This window comes from Lygodium microphyllum, chromosome 8, assembly GCF_053477565.2.
Source record: "Lygodium microphyllum isolate KBCC chromosome 8, Lygodium_microphyllum_v1.1.10, whole genome shotgun sequence".
NCBI classification, from domain to species: domain Eukaryota; kingdom Viridiplantae; phylum Streptophyta; class Polypodiopsida; order Schizaeales; family Lygodiaceae; genus Lygodium; species Lygodium microphyllum.
In genome coordinates this window covers 13,288,960-13,304,153 of record NC_141142.1, presented here as the reverse complement: position 1 = coordinate 13,304,153, position 15,194 = coordinate 13,288,960, and the positions used below count along the sequence as shown (strand labels likewise).

Genomic DNA, 15,194 nt, shown 5'->3' with positions numbered 1-15,194 from the left:
CCATGATCGCAGCAGATGTGGTCCTCATTGATGTAGCTGCTCCTTGGTTGGATATTGTTCACGCTACTCCAATTCTGCAGCCAACATGATATTGATGTGTTGTTTTGTAGTAGCTTTTTGGCTTTGACTAGTGGTTGATAGGATTTTCATGGCTGGCCAGAAGGCCTGACGTGAGACTTGTATCCTTTCTCTTTGGATGGCCCGAAGGCTGCTGGACGTAAATATTCCAACATTAGTATACACTTATTCACGAAAAAAAAGAGAGATCTTTGTACAACAAGTGAAGAAACTTCTTGTTATCAGTTTAGATGAAGAACTTGTGGCCTGAGCTAAAAAACGGGGTACCTTTGCTGGCTATTGCTTTAGATGTGGGAAATCTGGACATTTTGATTTGGATCAGGCAGAGATTCAGCAGAAACAGGGGTACATGCGTTTGAAAGCTCTCCTCAAGAACAAGTGCAACAATTTCAACATGTCAAGCCAATAAATAGTATGCAACATGTTAATTTGGATGGTGGCCCAGTTTGAAAAGAAGAGGATCAATGTGTACTTTCATGTGAAGGGGTGTGACAAGGTCTGAGTGATACGTTGGTGGGAGCACCACTGCAAGAGAGAGTTTCAATGTACTATAGTATTAAAGCTTCTGTCTAATGCCCAACAAAAGAGGGCCCAACTGCTGCTCTCAAGTAATGTCTGTCTCCACATGGCGGCCCACATGAGCACCCTAAGTTTATGAGTTTCAATTGTGTACTGGATTTTGTTGGATTCTGGAAAAATTCAAGCACTGGTGGTAATTAATCACTTGCTGAGCTATATTGTTTCTTAGGAACACATATCTAAGCGAGAACACCTAAATGCTGCTAATTGTGATTGGTTTTATCAGATAAGCATGGAAACAGGTAGTGACAGAACATTTGGAGGAGGATGCAAATATTGCAAGGTAACTTGATTAAGACATTCAAAAGTTTCTGCATCATTAAGTTTCTTAGTTTCTCTGTGTTTATACAGGAAGGTTCAGAAGATCGGTACCCTAAATTGAACTTCAAAATCGGCACCAAGAGGTATAAAAATCAGGACATCGATGTCATAGAAGTGAAACTCAGTCTGCAAAGTTTAATACTGCCAGATGATCTTTGGGGTTTTTTGGAGAGAACTGTTGTATTGAGTGAAAATAGGATCTCGAGGCCACTTCTGCCAGCTGAGGTTAGACTTTTCCCTATAGATAATACAGTAGAAAGGTATCAGGAGTTAAATGGACAGGCGAATGGTATAATGACATAAGAGCTTGTGTGATGCTAATAGGCAATGAAAATTTTAAGGAAAATGTCCAAGGATACAGTTGAAAAGATTGGGCTGATTTTACTACCTGATGCTCTGATCATTAAAGACATCTTGATACCTCCAAATTGCCAAAGGTTTGTGGAGTCGTCCAAACCTGGATACAGCTCCCGAAATATTGAATATGTAAGTATGTGCTTCCTGATTTTGGAAGAACTAAAATAGTATTTTGCACTTTTTGCCTTTCATATGAAGAAGGTTGATGAATTTGCATTATCTGTGGTGATAATGTGCAGTAACATTGCAGACAACTTAAGCTGCTTTACAGGCTTGAAATAGTATATACCTGCTTATTGCAAGGAGACAATGAAACTGTTCAAGCAAAATTTTCTCCCGTTTCAGAGCTGAAAGACAACCTGAGACCATGAAACTGATAACGCATTGTTTTCTTCTGTTTCAGAGCCAAAAGACAAAGAGGCTGAGTGAGATAATTTCCAAGAATAACTCCATAAAGAAACCATTTTCAGATCTGTATGCTGTGCAACAGGAGTCTGCAATTCTTCAAGCAAAAGTTTCAAACTATTTTAATGCATTTAAGGTACATAATAAACCTCTACAGTACGACCAACATATTTTATGCTTTCAAGGTAACAGTGTAAGTAACTATTACTGGCAGTGACTCACCTATAGAATCTATATAGCAAGCTGCAGTCCAGGAAAGGTAATCTAACACCGACAAATCACTGTACATAAACTCTTGACAGATTGGTACTATACAGACATTGCCTGAAAAAAGTGATTTTACGAGGTCCTGTGGGATATCATTTTTAGACAAATCAAATCACTGTACATAAACTCTTGACAAAATTGGTACAAAATGGTAAGGATATACAGACATTGCCTGAAAACAGTAATTTTACGAAGTCCTGTGGGATATCGTTTTTAGGATAGACCATAACGTCAGGGAGTGCTTTGAGAAGAATTTCCAGGAGCTTGTAAGCAATAGGAAGAATAAAATATATGCCCTTCAGTTAGTGGATCAGCATTGCTCACACAAAACACGACCCATAGCCACACCCTTATATCTGACTATATTTCCTTATCAACAACACCCTAGCGCGTGGCTGTGTAACCTCTTTCTATTTTGTGATTTTGGGGCCAACCCTTCCCCCCCCATGGGCATATATTTATATGAAAAACAGAAGGAAAGAAAACAAAAGAAAAGATAGTCCAAAGCGGTTTTACATCGCCTTTGTAGGTCACGGTAGGCTGTTGGGCAGTGGAGCGCACTCTATTTTCAACATGTTTTCTAGACTGGTCAATATGTAAATTGTCACCAATTACCCATTGGTAAATTTCCTAATGTATTTGCAAAAATTGTATGATATAACGGATTTTGGAGTCTCATTGATGATACGAGTACCCTTAGTCAAATGGGCCTCTTAAAACGGAGGCAGAGGAGTTTCATGTTTACATGGTAATGCGCAATAGTTATTTTGTTTTTCATAAAGGTTGCCAAAAGGAAAGAATAATCAAATCTACAAGAGACCAACTGTCCGGAGTCTGCAAAGGCCATATTCACCATTGGAAAAAGAAAACCAAAAATCAAAAGGTCAAAGTGTGATAGCAAGAAACAAGACTTGTTGAAGCGCTTGAACAAGAACAATATCTGGCACTATCATGTAAGAGCAGTGATTGAAATTGTGCAAATAATGTCTAACAATGGAGCCGCCACATCATGGATGACAACCCTTGCTGATATTATAGAAGCCTCTTCCCACACAACATAGACTCTGAAATTTGGACAAGCTGAAACAAGCAATATGCAGTAGGATGGCCTGCACAGTGATGATGCAGGCTGGAAAATAGGTTGTCAACAAAATGCTGTGGTTACAAGGTGGGCGATAGCTTGCAAAGGCTGACCAACTGCCAGATGATGGAATCACTTGCAAGGCAGCTTGCACAAACTGAAAACTTCTGCTGAACGTGGCAGCTGCTGGATGCTCCAGGAGTCGTGAAAGTAGGTCAACACCAACAAATGCAGGCTGAAACACAGGGCTGAGCTGCATAGGATCTTGGCAACATATCATAAGCTGAAATGACTGCTAGGAGCAACATAGACAGTTCTGGAAATCAGGCACCAGCCCATGGAGAGTGATAATCTGCAAAACAGAAACTCTAATAGCTATACGGCCCACCTATTTATAAATGAAAAACTAACCAAGGTTTGGACATAGAAACTTTGCAACACCTTGAGTCTTGCGGCTGGTTTAAAATGAGCTAATTAAGGTTTAAATGTAAATGCACCTTTTTGGCTTGGCATCAATCTAGGTGCACTGCAGCTACCCAATAACCTACCAAGATTATAGAGGTGATGGTTATCTTTTCTCTAGAGTCCAAAGGGCCACCCTAGAGAGGTCAAGTTATCAAACAACCTTACACATATTGTGATTAATTTTTGCAGCATAAGCACAACCAGATATTCATTGCTGGCCAAAGTTCCATTGTCTCCATGAAAAAGGATTGATATCCACTTCTCTAATCTGATTTTTTAAAAATATAGAAAATGAAAGATCCAACTATATTGTGAATACGTTTTGCAGCACAACCAAATATTCATTGCTGGCCAAAATTGTGGCGTCTCCAATAAAAATGATTGGTCTACAATTCTCTAATCTGAAATTTTCTAGAGAAAAGAAAGATCCTATTACTAAATCCCTTCAAGAAAAACCATGCCAACACAAAGTGCAAAGTAGGTATAAATCCCTTCAAGAAAAACCATGCCAACACAAAGTGCAAAGTAGGTAAAAAAAAATCGTGTAATGGACTTCCAAGACAAGATATATACAACAATGGAAAAGTCTATTACAAGGCTTGAGTGAATAACTTGTCGAGGGGGACTCCATTCTGAGAGGGGGACATGGTAGAGGTGAGCTGGGAGGGGATGCTGTGTTCCTATGGAAACTCGGTGAACTCGGTGGAGATAAACTCACCAGTAGAATTGCTTTGCATACATCCTACTTGATGACTAGTTTAATTATGTACAAGCAACACCCATGAAGGAAAGTAGAAAATGCGTGAGATTTATGCTTTAGGAAATATATCCGTATGTATTGAGAGAAATCATCTATGATCAAAGGGAAATATAGCACGCCATTAAGGGTGGCAGTAGATGTTGGCCCACAAATATCAACATGGATCAATTTAAGAGGTGGTTCAAAGCTATGTGTAGTCTACTAGGGAAATGGTGTGTGGTGCTACTTTCCAAGCTCATAAGATGGATAGACAACTTTGAATAGTTTCAGGTGTGGAAGGCTCTCAACCATCTCACAGTGTGATAGCTCATAGAGCAAGTCATACCCAAGGTGCACAAAGCGATAGTGCCAAAGACACTCGTTGTTCGTAGGCTCTTGTGTGATGGCTAAAGCTTGAAAGCGATGAAAGTCAGAGTCCGTGTCGGTTGGAAAAGAATTGAGTCATCTCATAGAGGCCACTTGGGTGCACCTCATTGCGAGAAATAACTAAAACATTCTGACACCAAAGACGTTGATTGGGGTTGTTGTAAAGAAAAGTGCTCGTCCCAATCACCAAAGCTACTAGACAGATAATAAGTTTAGACACATAATATATACATCGTTCAGCGAAGTGAGATCTTGGCTCTTCTCAGTATCAGAGTCGATGTGACCTAGACCATGGATCTTGATCGAGGAGTTGTGATGGGGGTCATGTGATGGATGGATAGACTATCCAAGATCAGAACATGAGATGATGTGCTCGGTCGGGTAGAGAACGCCTCCACGTTTGCCTCGTCAAGAGCTAACTTGCAAATGTGGACAAAATTTGAAGGCGCTCATGCCCTTTGGATTTGAGAATGATACTGATTGTGATGGCTTACGAGTGGCAGTGTGGGTGTGGCCTTGCTACTGTCCCTGAGTTTGGCTGCCACCACCCTCCCTCCCATGTTGGGGGTTACCTGGTCGAGGGACGGTGTCTAAGCATTTTTGGGTTGCATGTGTTTGGCCTTTCATCAACACTTCTCGTCCAAATGACACGCCTTTTGATAATGTTGGAAACACCGGTTTTTCTTTGGCACATTCTGTCACCTAGGTTTTAAGGATGACTTGGGATTTTCTTGGGTCTTACTAGCTTGGTTTTGGTTTTTTGATTTGACAGTTGATTTTGATTTTGTCTTTGATTTAGATTTTGAATTTTCTTGCATTGTCCTTGCTGCTCCCTCTAAGAGGAAACAAGAGATCCCGCTTTGTGGAGAAATCATTATGAAATTTATTGAACAGCTAAGTGTAATGCAATAGACAACACTAAAATTCATGGAATATAGGCATGGTGGGTTGTGAGATCACCTAGTGCATACGATGGAAGTATTTTCTAGGAAACTTGTTCAGAAACAATGTGAGCTGGTCATTGGGGGGACTTAGGAGCCCATGTAGTGGAGAATTTGGGAAGACGTCACCGATACTCAATCAACATGACGTTAAGGTCATCCCAATTTGCATTAATGCAACTTAGATATAGAATATTTACTAGACTTTGTTTACTCTAAAGTGAATGGGCACATACACAAGCCATGAAGAAAACCTCTTTACGATGGGAAATTTTTTCCCTCTAGTAGTCCTAGACTCTATTCATCCATGTCATCCTTAGCAATGTCTAGTATTAGTCATCAAAATGAATATTTTATACTTAAAAAAATCTAATGTCCTCAATGAATCCATTTGCAAACAATAGTTATTGGGACCAAAACACATTCTATGGTTTTCATCTCTCCCTCCCTCTCTTTTTTTTCGTAAAAGGTAATTGTATTAATTACGAAAAAAAATACAAGATTACTTGATTACAAGATACATGACGACAATCCAAGCCATCATGTGAAGAGGTGCTAAGTACTACAAGTTACAATTTCATGGCAAGGATGCGGAGGAAATCGCCATATGCCAAGGACGGAAGTCCTCCGTAGAGAGCAAATCAGAACGATGGAGAAGAGCTAACTGCCAATACAAGAGGCCCTTAAGCCTCACAATATGCCGTTGAACATTATGGGCGGAATCAAACAGAAAAGCATTCCGAATGGTCCAATTATGCCAACAGCCCCAGTATCGAAGAAAGTGATACATGAGCTTCATATGTGGCTGTGCGGGAGTAGGGTATTTGGGTTGGCCCAAAATCCAATCAAAGGGGCGCAGTGTGATACTAACCACCCCTCGCCAAACGGCCGACAAAAATAACCAGACTTTCTTAGCGACGGGGCAAGAAATAAATCGATGGCGGGCGGATTCCATAGTAGTGGTGCAAAAGAAACAGGTGCCATTGGAGATTCGTCGCTTGGAAAGAGCCGAAGCAAGCGGAAGACCCCCAATCATCACTCCCCAAAGAAAGACTTTGTATTTAAAGGGTGTCTTGTTGATCCAGCCCTCCATCACAGTTGCCCTCCACCATGACCGGGATTTGCGCAATCCCCATAAAGCATTCGCTTTAGTAACTAGCCATTGATTATCTTTAATCAGAAGATGATACACTTGGTTGGCAGAAGCTTTGCTCAAATGCAGCCGGCCTTGTAGGTCCCAATCTTGCCAGGGATGATCCGAAGCAAGAGCAGGAAAGGGTTGTCTGCTCTGGATCACCGTCAATAGCTGTTCCCATAAAGGCCTATATCCATGAGGGATCCTGAAAAGCCGCCTAGCAGTACGAAACGATATAAGCACATTGCGACTGGCAAGGGTGGCATCCGCAACTGAAGACAAGCCCAAACGTGCCATTCGGTTGAATTGTGGTCTAAGCTCATGTTTACCTTCCCACGAAAGTAAACGCGAGACTGCCAGTAATTCCAATTGAAAAGAGTTAGTAGCCAAGCGATCCTCCGGTGGGTCCCACTGAGCCTTTTGAAGGACGTGTTTCCAGGAAGACACCAAATGAGTAAGCAGTGATGAAGAAGAACTGGAAAACCGTGAATCAGCATTCAGAACGTGCCACCAAGAACTCCGGAGTTGGGTATTGCCATGCCGAAGCCCATGGCCCTCGAGGAAATACCGGGCGATAGCGACCCACGGATGATGATCATCCGAGCACATGGCGCGGAAAAGGGACCAACGAAGTGCCTGCATGTGAGTTTGGGCATCTAAAATAGCTCCGCCACCCATGCGTTTGGGGGTGCACGCATGCGACCAGGATATCCAGGAAATACCTGCATGCAATGAGTCCTTCCATAGCATGAAGCGAATAGACTGAGTGAGAGCATTCAGAGTCGTAGGAGTCCAGGGCAACAATGGCAAGAAATATGTGAGCATTGGCAACATAATGATCTGGGCTACTTTGAGGCGAACATGAAAAGGCCAGGCCTGAGACTTCCAATACATAAACTTGGCCACCATTTTCTGAGAAATCCACTGCAGAAGCTGCTTTGGGGGAACATCAACACCCAAAGGGTATCCAAGATGCCTGACAATGGAACCTCGAGGAACAACCAGACCCTGCCAGTCCAAGAACTGCAAATCCGACTCCATGCAGCTTAGAATGGCTGATTTGAGCGCATTGATACGAAGGCCTGACGCTTGACCAAAGAGACCCCAAACATCCAATGCTTTTCGAAGGTTATCCTTGTCCGCACGCAAAATCATAAAAGTATCATCCGCCAGGGATTGGCTAATGAAGTGTTGTCCTGTAGGAAGCGACAGTCCGGCCAACTGGGAGGAGGCGGCCATATGTGATAACATGGAAAAAACTGGATGTGTCGCAAGGGCAAAGAATAAAGGGCTCAAAGGGCACCCCTGTCGGACAGAACGGGCAAGGACAAATGGCTCAGTAACACCTCCGTTCAGCATGACTCTCGAAGACGCCTCAGCACTAATGGTGTAGATCAGACGAGACATCCGAGCACCAAAGCCCATAGCAGACATAAGGTCAGGAACGAAAGACCAGTCCAGATAGTCAAAAGCCTTTTCCAGGTCCAGTTGAATCAGTACCACCTCCTGATTAGAATGCCGGGCATAATCAATGGCCAATTGGGCATTCAAAACATTGTGTAGAATATTTCGGCCCTTAATGAAACCATACTGGAGAGGGTGCACAAGGGCAGGGAGATGCTTATGGAGCCGATTCGCCATTACTTTGGAAAAGATTTTGTACATTGAACCCATCAAAGAAATGGGGCGCCACTGTGTCAACTTGGATGGCGAAGGAACTTTTGGAAGCAGTTTAATAAGTCCTTGTTTCCATGAGGGAGGCATGATCCCCGTTTCCCACACCTGCTGAAACAAGGCCTGCAATGGTTTCGCCAGTTGGGTAGCAAAAGCTTCAAAGAACTCATTGGTGAGACTATCCCAACCCGGACTTTTATCTTTGGGCAAGTGTAACAAGACATCCATAACCTCTGCTTCACCAATATCTGACTCCAGAGTAGCTTGCATGTCCTGCGGAAGCTGATTGCGGACCAGGTCATAAAAAACCGCACGGGCCTGAGTAATTTGGGCGGAAGGTGGAGAAGCGGAACCGAGAAGGTCACGGAAATAATTCCTGCACATATGCACAATAGTCTGTGGATCTAGGATAAGGTGGCCTTGTGCATGCTCGAGTCTGGTCATATTCTCTCGAGCAGGAGAGGCATGGAGAGCTCGAAAGAACTTATGGGTCTGACATGCACTATCTTGCAAAGTCTCTGTCAGATGTTGCAATTTGGCCTGTTGATACGATTTTAACTGGAATTCTGTAATAAGATCGGCCACCTGCATGGCCAGTGCAAGCAGAAATGCATCATCCGGAGTGTCCATCAGCACGGAGCGAACCAAAACCAGCAGGTCCTCCGCTGCCTGTCGACAGCGCGGACAAAGAGAGGCATGATAGATCCCATATTACCGAGCAACCCGCTGCACATTAGAGAGCAATCTTTCAAATGACGCAGTGCCCTGAGAGGAAAATTCCAAGAAGAATCTGTCAAGCAATTGCTGCATATAGCCCTGGAAAATTGTATGCTTTAAGTAGGACGAGTTGAAACGCAAAGGGAGTCTCTCTAGAAATTGCTTGAAAGGTGCAATGGGTTGTGCAAGCAACTCGAACTGCAGAGGGAAATGGTCCGACAAGACATTGCTGCAACACTTTTATTTCGAGCATCTCAGGCAGAAAATCATCATTCTGCATGATATATATACGGTCCAACCGCGACCATGTTGTGGCATACTGGGCCGAATGGAAAGTAAAGCCTGGAGAAGACGGGTGTAGCCAGGACCAAAGATCTTGCTTAAGAACAGCAAGAGCCAACTCTTGCCACATACGACTTTCCGACGCACGACAAGGAAGTCTGCAAAGTTTGCCAAAGCTCCCAGCGAGATAACGAATCATTCGGAGCATAGAGGCCAAGTAACCATAGGATTTCCCCTTCGAATAAGATTTCAATCACCAAAAAGCGGCCATGAACATCATTTTTAATAAGAACAGGCTGATATTTGGCATTTACAATCATGAGCACACCCGAGTAATGCATGGCCTGTGTTCCTGCATAGAACAAACGAAAGCCATGGCAATCCACAACTTTACCGGCATCACCGTGACTCTTGTGCTCAACAACGCACAGGACATCCCACTGATTCTCATACAAGGCAGCCCACATGGCATGTTGCTTGTGGTGAGAACAAATTCCTCGCACATTGCACGTGGCTATTTTCATGTGTCTACAAAACACAATCAGGTACGAGGCACAGCTTGCCTCGATTTGACTTTGTCGGCGAGAATGTCCAGGACTCCCTCATCCAAGAAATCCGCCAACACCGCAAAAGAGTTCTGAGGACCAGATTTGGAAGTAGACGGTATATCTGCTTGCTTGGGGTTGGAACGTGGGTAACGACGGTCCCACGGAGTAATGACGTTGCCTCTGGTATCAAAAGCCAGCTGGGCAGGTGGACCCTTTAGACGATCCGAATACATTTTCCTGGCGGGTTGATGACGGGGAGCTGAAGAAACCATAACAGGAGCAGAGCGCTCGGAAGACATCATTTCCTTCCTGCGCATATAGGTTCGCATGGAATCTTGTGAGGTAGTAGGCACAGTACTCTCCATGCCAGCACCAATCCTGTTGCCTTTTTTGGGAAGAACTTCAACCCAATCAGTGGCACGGGAATCCAGACCCGAAACCTGTTTGCCTTTGGCCCGAACTTGGGGCGGGTGGATAGTATCCAACGACAGAGCATCATACACCATATCTTCCATGGGCGGAGCAACATGACCCGCATTTGAAACGTGTTGTTGCTCTTGGCATTCAGCCATAAAGTGCCCCAACTGTCCACAGGAAAAGCAATGGCCTGCAAAATTGGCCCATTTCAAACGATAGTGTAACGGATGCATACCAGAGCAATTGAGGCGTAGCCACGCAGGCCGTTTCCTTGCAGTATCCCATAACATGCACAAGCGGTTGCGATTCACAGCCCTGAGACTGGGAGGGACCAGAACCGTGCCCACAGCGGCCATAGCATTCCCCTTGTAGCAGACTCTGCAGCCATTGGCGAATACGGGAAAGCAGCGGGATGCGACCAGTGAAGAAGAGTATCACCGCGCGATCATAAAATACCGAAAAGGAGCGTAGGACAATTTTTGGGTCAACGGTAGCTTCCAGAACATCGTCTGGAGCAGAGTCAGAGAAGGCTTCCTGATTATGTTGAACATATTCACCAAGCAGAGTGTTGGCAAATTCCAACAGATGCTCTCAGTCCACCTCCTGAGAGTCCACAGAATCCGAAGCAACCTGCGCATAGGAACGATCCGGAATAACACCTATCTCTTCCGGGGTATGCTTGGTACGTTTACCCGCAGGCTGGATGTCAGGACCCGGGGGCAATTCTTTAGGGCACGGAACCATATCCTCCGGTTCCTCAGCATCAGAGTCCGGGCCAAGTGCTGCCACTGTTTGGTCGATGAAATCCAGATCCAAACCAGCCATCGTGTACGACGAGCTGATCTCGAAGAAGGACTGACCGACAGTGCAGATCAGTGTCAGCTGCGTTAGAAAGCTGCACCCCTATAAACTGGTTGCGCACACGGCGGAGGACGACCTGCAGGACGTCACACAGACAAGTTGCAAGCGTTAAAAGTCTGGGACGACCACCACGGTGGCTGACGGGCGAGGGCAGCGTCTCTCTTTCTCTCGCTCTCTCTCTCGTGCCTTCTCAGGCAAAACAGGACAGGCACTGGAGAAGCGGCTTCAGGCGTAGCCTGTCCCAATATCGCGAGTGACAGGGCATAACCCTGACAGTGCACGTGCAAGAGGGCGAACCACAGGGGGGGCAGAGGACGGCAGGGCTGGAGAGGCGACGAACGAAGGCAGGGGCAGCGACTGTCAACAGGGCCCAGGTCCTACTGCAGGACAGGCGAGGCAGCAACGGCGCAGGGCAGGGGTCGGGCGCGGGAAGAAACCCTGACGCGCAGGGCTAGATGGGCGCAGGGCCCAACGGGCGCAGGAGGGCTAGACGGATGCGCAGGGCCAGACGGGCGCAGGGCCAGACGGACGCGCAGGGCCAGATGGGCGCAGGAGGAAGCGGAGGGCGGAACGTGACAGGTCAGACGACCTTCTGCAGGGCGGCAGAAGCAGGGGGCGCCATCGCGATCCATCTCCCCGCCATCGCGATCTCCTTCTTCTCTCCCTCCCTCTCTCTCTCTCTCTCTCTCTCTCTCTTGTGAAGGTAATTGAATTAAGTAGCAATATTTACAACAGACCATTAGGTCAGCTAAGAAAAAACAGACACAAATGAAAGCCTACCAAGACTCTAACACACAAATATCACACAGAAAGGATAGTTGGTGTGGAGTGAACAATATCCAGCCAGGGAGCAGCAATGTCAGAAAGAACCAGACCAGTTGAAACCATAAAGGAGGCATTCCATAACACCAAACAACGAACATGGGCCACATGACCACGGATGCCCGAGGCTGAAGAATAAAAAATAAAGGTATTTTGAGTACGCCGAAAATGCCATAGAGTTGTCTATCTAAGGAAATGGAAGAGATAGGAATAATCTGAATGCAAAGTAGACATAGAAGTCATCCTTCCCATAATCCACGAACGAGCTGATATCCGTTGCTAAGTGGCCTAGGACCACACACAGGAAAGAAAACTCCAAATTTGTCGAGCGACAGGGCAAGAGACAAAGAGATGAAGCAATGTCTCATGACATGTAGTGCAAAATACACATCGACCATTGGAGATCTTGCGAGCACACAACACGTCCCTAGTTGGAAGACCCCCATAAGCAACCTCCACATGAACACTTTACCCTGATAAGGAACCTTGGACTTCTAGAGTTGGATGAATCTTTCTTGCCACTTCTTTTTGCTGTCTCTAATATGCCATAATTTATTAGCCTTTCTATTGGCCCGTCTCTTGGCCTCAACCATTTGATGACATTTGATGATATATTTGATTAGCTGACCTTTTCTCGAAATCATTAGGAAGCACAAACATCCAATCTCTCTTGGGAGACGATGGTTGTAAAGCAGGCAAAGGAGAGAACTTGAGAAGCATGCTTTGGATGGACAACCAAATGTTAGGATATCCTCGAGGCACCCGAAAATGCTGACGAATATGCTGGGAATAATAAAATCGCGGCTACCTAGGAATGACACCATCATGAACTATTTGCAACCCCAAAGGAGCCATCCGATTAAACTTGTCTCGCTCCAAATCTTTATCAGGCCAATCCAACAACCTGGAGGTAGCCAGCACTTCTCCTTGCAGCGAGTTCTCCTCCTTACGAAAATCAAGAAGAGGTGTCAAATTGCAAAACGTAACATCTCCTACTAGGATGCAATCAAATGAGAAAGGAGAAAAGATTGGGAGATCTTAACGGCTTCATGGAATTAAGCACATGCCACCAAAAAACTTGAATTACCATGCTACCATGAGAGATGCTAGTCATTTCTGTGAAAAATTTTGCAATATCTGACAAAGGATGACTCTCTACACAATGCTTGAAAAAGTGCTAGTCTCAAAGCAGCCATATGCAAATTAACATCCAATAAAGCTCCTGCCCCCATCCTTTTAGGAGTAGTCACATGCTGCCATGAAATCCACACCTTGCCCAAATGATTCCTTTTCTTTTTCCACAATATGAATCGGATAGCTCGAACCCATTCCAAAAGAGACTTCTTAGTCCAAGGAAGCAATGTCAGAAAGAACGAGATCATACTGATCATGATGCATTGAGCAACTTTAAGTCTCACATGAAGAGGCCAGCCATGAGATTTCCAGTACATGAACTGATCATGAAAATGGGATGATATCCAATCAAGCAAGGCACGGGAAGCTATATCCACACCAATCGGATAACGCAAGTGTCAGGTTATATCTCCTTGAGAAATCACAACTCCATGCCAACCCAAATCTTGCAAATCATTCTTCGTAGAAGAAAGCAGTGTAGATTTCTGAGCATTAATATGAAGTCTTGATGCTAAAGCAAAAAGATTCCACGCAGCCATTGCCTGATTAACATTAGTGCGATCAACCTTAAGAAACATAAAGGAATCATCATCAAAAGATTGACCTAAAAGTTGGGCACCAGTGGGAAGAGACAAACCAACAATCTCTCCTTGATTAGCCAACTTATCCAATAATGAGAGGATCGGGTGAGTGACCAAAGCAAACAGCAAAGGGCTGAGAGGGTAGCCTTGCCGAAGAGATTGAGACAAGGCAATTTCATATGTGATCCCTCCATGAAGTGCAATACGAGCCACAACACCCTGACTAATGGTACCAACAAGAGAAATCATGCGAGGACCAAATCCCATGGTGGACATTAGTTGCCGCAAGAAAGACTAGTTGGCATGATCAAATGCCTTTTTAAGATCAAGTTGAAGCATAACCTGGTGCTGGCCTGAGACTTTGGCATAATCAATGCCCAGTTGAACATTCAAAATGTTATGCATTATATTCCAACCCTTAATGAAACCATATTGAGGTGGATGAACCAAGTGTGGGAATACTTTTCGCAATGTGTTGGCAATGATTTTAGAGAAGATTTTACCCAACAAAGATTTATAAAAGTCAACACACATTTGAATTACGGAAGCAAGATCAATCACCATAACACCTTGCTCATCCAACAAATGCACAATTTTTTCCCAAGCGTATTTCTGGCGTGAACGAGGAAAAAATTGATGAGATTGATAGTTATTATCATGCAAAGCTTTCTAACATATTCCTCCTCTTGAAGAGATTAAACTTTACATTTCAACCATTCAATTCATGTGAGCAAGTCATCAGTAGTATCCCTTGATTGATATAGAGACAACGAGTGGGCCAACAAAGATTGTGCATGCTGCAATTCAGCTCGTAAAGAGGAAGTATGTTGAATACCATACTGTTGGGACAATGCTCGTGCATTGTCCCTAAAAACAAACCATGCTTCCATCCTTGCAAATAGGATCCTCAAGCTAAAAGAAGCAATCAATAGCTGAATATATTTCAAAGACTAATTTTGCACCAGAAAAGGTTGAAACGTAGAGGCAAACGAGCAAGGAGAGCCTTAAAGGCATGAACAGGTTTGTGGATCAAATCCAAGTGATATGACAAGCCACGTTGTTGCTCCAGCCACATATCAATGATTGTAGGAAGGATAGAATCACTGTGACAAATGTAGATCCTATCAAGTCTGGCCCAAGTGTCTATCTGTTTGTCTGTTTGTCTCTCTCTCTCTAGCATAGTCGTTAGTCAAGTGTTCCCACTGCTCTGATCCTAGGTCAAAGTGTTGTAACAGTGAGTGGAAGTCATGTAAGAGACCTTGTATCACCTTGATGATAGTGGAGGCATTTCTAGGCTTCCATGAGCAGACAACCTCAGGTGGAACAAGTCCTTGGATAGGATCCTAAAGTTTTGAGTCAAGAATATGCATAACTAAATTTGACCAAGTCGTATAGTTAGATTG

The 15,194-nt window shown here is 44.3% G+C and overlaps 1 protein-coding gene across 7 annotated transcripts in view; it reads left to right on the top strand.

The window, feature by feature from the left end:
* LOC148031984 (DNA-directed RNA polymerase IV subunit 1-like) overlaps nucleotides 1–15,194 on the top strand; it is a 221,189-nt gene that overhangs the window by 149,373 nt on the left and 56,622 nt on the right. For 6 of the 7 annotated variants that reach the window (XM_087682585.1, XM_087682591.1, XM_087682586.1 and 3 more), the window contains 4 exons: nucleotides 884–940; nucleotides 1,009–1,203; nucleotides 1,303–1,464; nucleotides 1,739–1,876. In XM_087682585.1, the coding sequence (XP_087538711.1) occupies nucleotides 884–940; nucleotides 1,009–1,203; nucleotides 1,303–1,464; nucleotides 1,739–1,876 (552 nt within the window). Of the gene's footprint in view, nucleotides 1–883; nucleotides 941–1,008; nucleotides 1,204–1,302; nucleotides 1,465–1,738; nucleotides 1,877–15,194 lie in introns of those variants that run through there. The other variant, XM_087682592.1, reaches the window with a different exon arrangement.